The 9116-nt window shown below is 40.1% G+C and overlaps 1 protein-coding gene across 1 annotated transcript; it reads left to right on the top strand.

Moving 5' to 3' along the window:
- Positions 1-511: 511 nt before the first annotated feature.
- On the top strand, positions 512-2495 carry LOC109008133 (polyol transporter 5-like). The gene is made up of 3 exons (XM_018988120.2): positions 512-665; positions 869-1215; positions 1401-2495. The coding sequence occupies exons 1-3, from the start codon at positions 512-514 to the stop codon at positions 2493-2495; spliced, it is 1596 nt and encodes a 531-aa protein (XP_018843665.1).
- Positions 2496-9116: the final 6621 nt, after the last annotated feature.

Here is a 9116-nt window from a genome sequence, read left to right as displayed (position 1 = left end):
CTGTTTATTAATTTATTTTAATAAAGTTGCACGTGGTATTATTAAGTTAGTAAAGAAAACAAACAAACAAACAATTATATGGAACTGATCAAGAGATATTATTTACTCATTAAAAATAAAAAAAGTAAATGTTATTTACATACGTATCTATCGACGTGGCGTGACTGTATCATTATTTTTCATGTAAGTATTTCTTAATCCATACCCCCTCAAAAAAGAAAACGTGGACATGTAAGATGTATGGATACAAATTGCACGTGCAAATTAATAACACTACTGTCCGGCCAGCTAAAAGCTAAGAGATCATTTTCTTGCTGTATGGTCCACACTGACTCCACATGGTGACGCACGCAACTCATGTCTATTTAAATAGGGCGCTCTCTGAAGAAGCTACAACACTCGGAAATGGCCACTTAATTCTTTTGCCAAATTCCCAACACAGCAAGTCGGTACTCGATCCCCTCTGTTTGAGACTTCTCGCTCACTCTATCTCTGTAACTAACCGATCGAGATGGCTGACCTGAAATCTCAAAATAATGTCATTTTAGCTGGCCAACCCCCGAAAACTCTGGAGGATTTTGATCCTCCAAGGAAACCCGGAAGGAACATGTATGCTATTGCTTGTGCTACTTTGGCCTCCCTGACTTCCGTCTTACTGGGTTATGGTCAGTGATTCTGCACTTGTTAAAGATGATTATAAGCCTATTTTTAAATTTACTTTTGCGTTTGTTTTCATTGACGTTTCGTTAGCAAAGTAGCATACTCCTAAAGAAACGAGTTTCCATTTTCTCTCCAGTTTTCTTGGAAGTAATTTTTTCTGATGTTTGGAAATTAGTTTTTCTAAATATGTCCGCTTATGTTGTTTCAGATATTGGAGTAATGAGTGGAGCAATAATATACATCCAAAAAGATCTCAAAATTTCAGACTTGCAGGTCGAAGTCCTCATCGGGATACTTAACCTCTACTGCCTCATCGATTCCTGCGCAGCTGGCAAAACCTCCGACTGGATAGGCCGCCGCTACACCATCGTGGTAGCCCAAGTCATCTTCTTTGTCGGAGCTATCCTCATGGGCCTGGCCACCAACTACGCCTTTCTCATGGTTGGCCGTTTCGTTGCCGGTGTCGGCGTCGGTTTCGGGCTCATGATCGCCCCAGTCTACACCGCCGAGATCTCTCCGGCCTCCACTCGTGGTTTCCTCACCTCCTTCCCTGACGTACGTATGGAGCACGATAATTATCTCAAAGATATTCCTTCGTTGCATTCCAAAGTTTTTTTTTGGTTCCAACGTACTTTTAAACCGTATCTAATCATCTAAATGCATCAATGGACTATGAATCTCTTTCATATAAACTTTTCTACAGAACATTGACGAGATTCTCTCAATGTGTTTTTTTACAGTTCTTCATCAATGTTGGGATATTGCTGGGGTACGTTTCAAATTACGGTTTCTCTAAGCTCCCAACTCATTTGGGTTGGCGGCTGATGCTGGGCGCGGGTGCAGTCCCCTCTGTTATACTCGGCATCGTTGTTTTAGGCATGCCAGAGTCACCAAGGTGGCTGGTCATGCAGGGTCGACTCGGTGACGCGAAGAAAGTCCTTGGTAAAACCTCAGACTCCAAAGAGGAGGCCGATACAAGACTAGCAGACATTAAAGGAGCAGCTGGTATTCCTGAAAATTGCACAGACGACATCGTTCTGGTGCTTAAACAGAATCGTGGTGAGGACGTGTGGAAAGAATTATTCCTCCATCCTACACCGGCGGTTCGCCACGCCTTAATCGCAGGCGTAGGAATCAATTTCTTTCAACAAATAACGGGTATCGACTCCGTAGTTTTGTACAGCCCAAGAATCTTTGCGAAGGTTGGGATCGAGTCGACGAACGACAAGCTACTCGCAACGATGGCCGTTGGGTTCACCAAGACCATTTTCATATTGGTGGCTACGTTCTTGCTGGACAGGATCGGACGGAGACCCTTGCTCCTCAGCAGTGTTGCCGGCATGATTTTTTCTCTCACAATGCTCGGAACGGGCATGACGATCGTCGAACACTCGGATACAAAATTAACGTGGGCAGTGGCTCTGTGCATTTCCATGGTTCTAGCATTCGTTGCGCTCTTCTCCATCGGGATGGGGCCCATTACGTGGGTATACAGCTCAGAGATCTTCCCGTTGAGGCTACGAGCTCAGGGCACCAGTATCGGAGTGGCGGTGAATCGGGTGGCGAGTGGGGTCATCTCCATGACTTTCCTCTTGCTGAGCCGCAGAATCACCTTCGGTGGGGCATTCTTTCTCTACGCATCGATTGCCACGGTATCATGGTTCTTCTTTTACTTCATGCTGCCAGAAACACAAGGTCGAACCCTCGAGGACATGGAGGGGTTGTTCGGAAATTTCGGATGGAAGTTTGCTGAATTCAAGAAGAAGAAGCAGCAGCAAAATCATGATCTGAACAAGGAAGTCAGTAATGGGAACAACAGAGGTCAAATTCAGTGAAGTACTAACGGGCAGACTTAATTAGATTAAAAGGGCGAGTAAACATGTTTCTTCGCTGAATCTTTTCGTAAAAGACTATTTTTTTAGAAAATGCTTGGGCGATGTTTGCATATTTTACGATTGTGTATATCATTAGTATTGTTTTTTTTTTGATAAGTTATATCATTAGTATTGTTAATTAATGATATGGAGAAGGCTACTGAAGTTGATGGGTTGATGCCTGATGGCGAGTTATATATAAGTGCAATTAAAAAAGTACACACATGCAAGCATTAATGACTAAATGGAATTAAAAAAGTACACACATGCAAGCATTAATGACTAAATGGAAAAGGAATTTACTACATTATTGTTCTTAGTATTATTGGTTCTCTTTTTTTGATATCTTAAATTAATAGCTTGGATGTTTGGCATTTGTTGCTTTGCTTTAATATGAATTATGAGGAGTGGCTGATGTCTGCCGTGGGGGGTGGGTAATTAATTAAACTATGATCGATGTAGATGTAACACAGTTAATTGGAAATGGGAAATTAGATCCTCCAGAATACACGAGAAAGAGAAGGGAAAGATTGAATAGAAAATTGTATTTGATCGTAAAGTAATTCTTTAGTGCCTTGTTCTTTGGCTTTTACATACCTTATAGCAACGAAATCCACTAACAGCTTGCAGTGCGTCAACCAATCACAATGCAGGACACATAACCAACTAAAAGGGTAAAATAGACATAAAATTAAAATAGACAAAACAAAACACACTGAGTCGTCTAAGACTTTACAATTAAAGAAGATAACTGGATAAATGGGCCCAGCCCAAGATAACGGGTCCAACTTGCTGTATCCGATTCAAGCCTTTCGTGCCCTGGCCCACGATCAGCTCGAATCACTCATCAGCTTTTCTATGCCCTAACGCGTGTGATAGAAGCCTCCTTCTATAGAACACCTTGCCCACAAGGTGCGGGTAGGTTGCCTTCAGTTCGTGATACTGCTCCCACGTCACATCTTCACTCTGTTGTCCCTACCAGCAGACTAAGAGCTCCACCAGAGGCTGATTCTTGCTTTTCCTCATTCTTCTGGCCATGATCTCATATGGCTCAGGCCTGATTACGCCCTCTGACTCGACTGGAGACAGTATGGGTAGAGTTGTCACGCCATGCCCTAGTTTTTTCTTAACCTGCGATACATGAAATATGGGTGGAGGGAAGACGATGGAGGAAGCTCAAGCAGGTAAGCCACCTCCCCGATTCGATGGGTGATCTGAAAGGCCCAAAAAATCGAGGTGAAAGCTTCAAGCTTTGCCGTCGTGCCACTAACAGTTGCCGATAGGGTTGAAGCTTTAGGTATACCCGCTCTCCCACTTCAAAAGACCGCTCTTTTCATTTTAAATCTGCATATCTCTTCATATGCTGTTGTGCCTTGTGTAAGTTTTGTTTGAGTAACTGCATGATCTGGTTCCTAGTTTTGAGATTCTCCTTTATAGCCTCGACTTTAGTAGTCTTGGGGACATAGGGCAGTAACTTAGGAGGGCTATTCCCATAGAGAGCTTCAAAAGGGATAGTCCGGGTAGAGGAGTGTGGTTAGTGTTATACCACCACTCGATTAGGGGTATCCAGTGAGCCCATGACTTAGGCTGATCTCCCACAAAGCACCTTAGGTAGTTTTCCAGGCTTTTAATTACTGCTTCAGTTTGATCGTTAGTTTGGGGATGATAAGAAGTGCTGAAAGCCAATTGAATCCCCTGTATCTTGAATAATTCTAGCCAGAACAAACTGGTGAATATGCTACCCCTGTCTGACACAATAGATTGAAGCATACCATGAAGTTTGAGCACATGTTTGACAAAGAGTTATGCCACTGTTTTGGCATAAAAGGGATGTGTCAAGGGGACAAAATGTGCATACTTCGTAAGTCGATCCAACACTACCCATACACTGTTAAATCCTTGGGAATTAGGCAATCTTTCCACAAAATCCATGGTAATGTGTATCCATGGTTGTGAAGGAATGCGAAGGGGCTATAGTAACTCACTGGGCTTTGACTGATCTGCCTTAACCCCTTGACACACCTCACACTCCCTTATGAACTTCTTTAAGTCAGATCTCAGCCCTGGCCAATGAAATTCCCTCTTCACCTGATGAATGGTTTTGTCATACCCTGAGTGCCCCCCTAAAGGTCTACTGTGAAGGGTTTGTAAAACTTTTAATCTTACATCCCCATGATCAGCCACGCACAGTCTCTATTTATAATACAAGAGGCCATCCCTTACTACAAATTTCTGGGGTAACTGCCCTTCCTTAAACTGAGTTAGCAGATTGGTTGTGTAGGGGTCTTGGATGTATCCCCTTTTAATTTCTTCCCACCAGTCAGTAGTAGGTACTGATAAGGCAGAGATTCTCATTTCCAACTCTTCCTTAGTGTCTTCATCCCTTATTGAGAGGGCATCAGCCACTCGATTCTTAGTCCCCTTTTTATACTCCACCTTTATATCATAGCCCAGTAGCTTAGACACCCATTTTTGTTGCATAGGGGTGCCCACTTTCTGCTCAAGTAGGAACTTGAGGTTTTGATGATTTGTTCTTATTGTGAAAATCTGCCCAATCAAATAAGGTCTCCACTTCTGGATATCAACCACCAAGGCAAACAATTTTTTCTCATATGTAGACCAAGCCAACACCCTTCCATTTAAAGCTTGGCTAAAATAGGCAATGAGCCTATTTCTTTGCATCAACACAATCCCAATGGCTCTTCCCAATGCATCACACTCCATAACAAAAGGTAGTGTGAAGTCAGGGGGGCTAAAACTAGTAGTCTAGTGACTGCTGCCTTTAATTTAATAAAGGCATCCCTTGGGTCCATATAAACTGGTTCTTTTTCAACAAATTGGTTAGAGATCCAGCAATGCCCCCATATCCCTTTACGAACCTCCTGTAATACCCCGTAAGACCTAGAAATCCTCTTAGAGCTTTTAGTGTCTTGGGAGAAGGCCATTCCTCCATAGCTCTAATTTTTTCTGGGTCTGCCCTCACTCCTTCAGTTGATATTAAATGTCCTAAGTATGCTACTTCAGCACAAGCAAATCTACACTTAGAAGGCTTAGCAAGTAGGTTGTGTGCTCTTAGTGTTTCTAAACTCAATTTCAGATGCTGCCCATGGTCTTCAGCAGTTTTACTGTATACTAGGATGTCATTAAGAAATATCAAAATAAACTTTCTCAAGTAGGGTCTAAATATTTCATTCATTAGGTTTTGGAAAGTTGATGGGGCATTAGTTAGCCCGAAGAGCATAACTAAATATTCAGAATGGCTCTCATGTGTTCTAAAGGCCGTTTTAGGGATATCCTCCTCTCTTACCTTGATTTGATGGTATTCTGAGCGTAAATCCAGCTTTGAAAACACCTTAGCCCCACTTAGCTCATCCAGCAGTTCCTCGACTACTGGTATAGGATATTTGTCTTTGATTGTGGCTTGGCTAAGGGTCCAATAGTCCACACACATCCTCCATGACCTATCATCATTTTTTACGAATAATACCGGAGAGGAATAAGGACTTTAACTGTGCTGAATCACCCCAGTTCTTAGCAGCTCTTGGATGATTTTTTCTATCTCATCCTTTTGAAAATAAGGGTACTTGTATGGTCTCACTAACATAGGTGGAGTGTTGGGCAACATGTTGATAAAGTGATCATGTGTCCTGTGAGGTGGCAGCCTTTGTGGTTCTCCAAACACATTAAAAAATTGGCTTAACAAGCCCTGTATATGCTCATGGATCTGTTCCCCTTCAAAACCTATTTTTTCCTCCAATAGTTGCAGCAATAGGCTTATTTTTTCCAACTTGTTATATTTATTTAATCCCCCAAACTCAATACTGTTTGTAGGGCTCAAGCTTTTCAGTTTAATAGAGTTAACACCCTGTTTAAACTCCATGGTCAGGTCTGTAAAATTCTAAAGTATAGGTCCCAACTCTCTTAGCCACTGCACCCCTAGCACCATATCACAACCAGCCAGCACTAGAACATGCACTTCTGCAAAAAAATTATTTCCCTGCATCCTGAACCTCAATTCATGACATTTTCTTTCACTGCATAGTAATTCTTCATTGGCTACTTTGACCTTAACCCTATCCTCCATTTTCACAAAAATGTCCCCTTTTTTTTTTACCACCATTGGGGTCTATAAAATTATGGGTATTACCCGAGTCAACCAATATCACCACCTCCTGGTCTCCCACCTTCCCATTAAGTCTCACGATTTTAGAATTTTGGGAATCTAATAAGGCATGTAAGGAAATTTCTGCTTGGATATTAAGGTTTTGGGCTTCTCCAACTTCTTCCTACACATGGTTTTCCCTTGGGTTACTCCCCTCCTCTGAATCCTCCTCCACTTCCTCAATTAGGAACAGTTTAGGGTTAGAGCATTTGTGGTTTGGGTTCCATTTTGAATCACAGTAGTAACACAATCCCTTGTCTCTCCTATCTTTCATCTAGATTAAGTTTATTTTTTGGATGGGAACTAAGGCTTTGGGAGGTCCTTTTGGGTTTGTGTTTGGGTTATTGTAAGGGTTTTTTGGTGATATGCCTTCTAGTAAGGGCAGTAGCCCTTTGGAATTCCTCTTTGTCACTCCTAAATGTTCCTATTGGGTTTTGCTAGGCTGTATGTAGTGAGTGAATTTTCTAGTTTGAACATATTTACTGGTAGCCTTATATCATCATTGAGGCCACTTAAGAAACAACTGAGTTTTTAAGACATAGATAAACCCCTCTGTCTGTTTGACAGAGCCTCAAACTTGCACTTGTAGTCCTTTACACTTCCTAAACTGCCTTAAATGGGTTAAAGATTCCATGGGTTCATCATATGAACTAGGTCCAAACCTAGTTAAAAGAGCTTGAGTGAATCCCTCCCAGTGGACCAAGTTTCTAGACTCCTTTAAGTCTTGGAACTAGATGAGGGCTTGGCCCTCCATATGGAATGATGCCAATCTCAGCTTATGTTGTGGTAGTGTGTTGTAAAATTTAAAGAAATAATTAGCCTTATAAAGCCACCCGGTGGGATCTTCCCCTTTAAAACTTGGAAAATCTATGCATACTGACCTTGGTATTACTTCTCTTCTAGAGTCTAGAGATTATTCCCGACGGCGGTGGCAGTGGTTAGAAGTCTCCCCTTGTTGAGAATTGTGGTTCAGCTTCTGCAGCTCAACACTCATCGCAGCGCTATTGTATGATAGCATCAGATTGGCATTTTAATGCCAACATTTCTGTTTCTACTGTTTTGAATTGAAACTCTGTTGATCTATTGAGATTTGCCAAGTCATCCTGTAATTGACTTAATCTTGTGTCGTTTGTCATAGTGAGCACAATGAGATCGAAATCTCTAATACTAGACTTGTAACACACAGTTTGCTGGAAATGAAAAATTAGGATTTTACTCACTTAGAGGGTGAGAATCCTCCATAATACACGAGAAAAAGAAGGAAATGATTGGATAGGAAATTGTATTTGATCATAAAGTAATTAAGTGTCTTGTTCTCTGGCGTTTACAGACCTTATAGCAACGAAATCCACTAATAGCTTGCAGTGCATTAACCAATCACAATGCATGACTCATAACCAACTAAAAGGGTAAAATGGACATAAAGTTAAAATAGACAATTAAACAAAACACACTGAGCCGTCTAAAGCTTTACAATTAAAGAAGATAACTGGATAAATGGGCCCAACCCAAGATAACGGGTCCAACTTGTTGTATCCGATTCAAGCCTTCCGTGCCCTGGCCCACGATCAGCCCAAATCACTCCTCAGCTTTGCTATGCTCTAACGCGTGTGACAGAAGCCTCCCTCTTTAGGACACATAACCCGGTACTTTTTTTTTCCTTTTCAATTTGAATGTTTTGATGTTTATGAATATACTAGCAGCAGGGTAACGTCCAAGGGACGTTTGGCTAATTTTTTTTTCTTTTACTAGTGATTGAGGAAGTGTTTTTTTAATGATGTTGTGAATTTTTTATTTTTTTTTAAATGTTTATGATGATTAAAAAAATACATGAAAAAAAGAAAAGAAAAATAAAAAAGTGAAATACACATTCAGGACATATTTTCGGGCTACTTTTTCGTTAGTTGTAACAGTTCTCTTTAGTTAATTAAGAATATTATCATATTTAAATTATGTTAAAACTCTAATTATTTATATATTTATACTTTTTTAAAAATATTTAACAAAATTTTATCATTTATTTAATGATGAAATATTAGTATTTTATAAATTAAATTTGATAATTTATTTATGATATGATATTTATATGTTAATTATCTATTTTAAATTAATTTAAATCAGTATTTAAATTTTTACCATTTGATCAAATTTGGAGAGTTATGAGGAAGGGTTAGATTTAAATCCTAAAAAGTTTCATTTTCATCTCGCTTACTCTTTCTCCCTCTTTCACCTTTTTTTTTTTTTACCTAGCGATTAAGGAAGTATTTTTTAATGATGTTGTGAATTTTTTTATTTTTTTTAAAAATGTTTATGATGATTACAAAAATACATGAAAAAAATAAAAAATAAAAAATAAAAAAGTGAAATACACATTCAGGACACATTTTCAGACTACTTTTTCAGTAGCTATAGCAGTTCTC

The sequence above is a fragment of the Juglans regia genome, chromosome 3 (genome assembly GCF_001411555.2).
Source record: "Juglans regia cultivar Chandler chromosome 3, Walnut 2.0, whole genome shotgun sequence".
NCBI lineage: Eukaryota > Viridiplantae > Streptophyta > Magnoliopsida > Fagales > Juglandaceae > Juglans > Juglans regia.
Note: the sequence above shows the minus strand (reverse complement) of the source record. Positions and strands in the feature narration are given on the sequence as shown.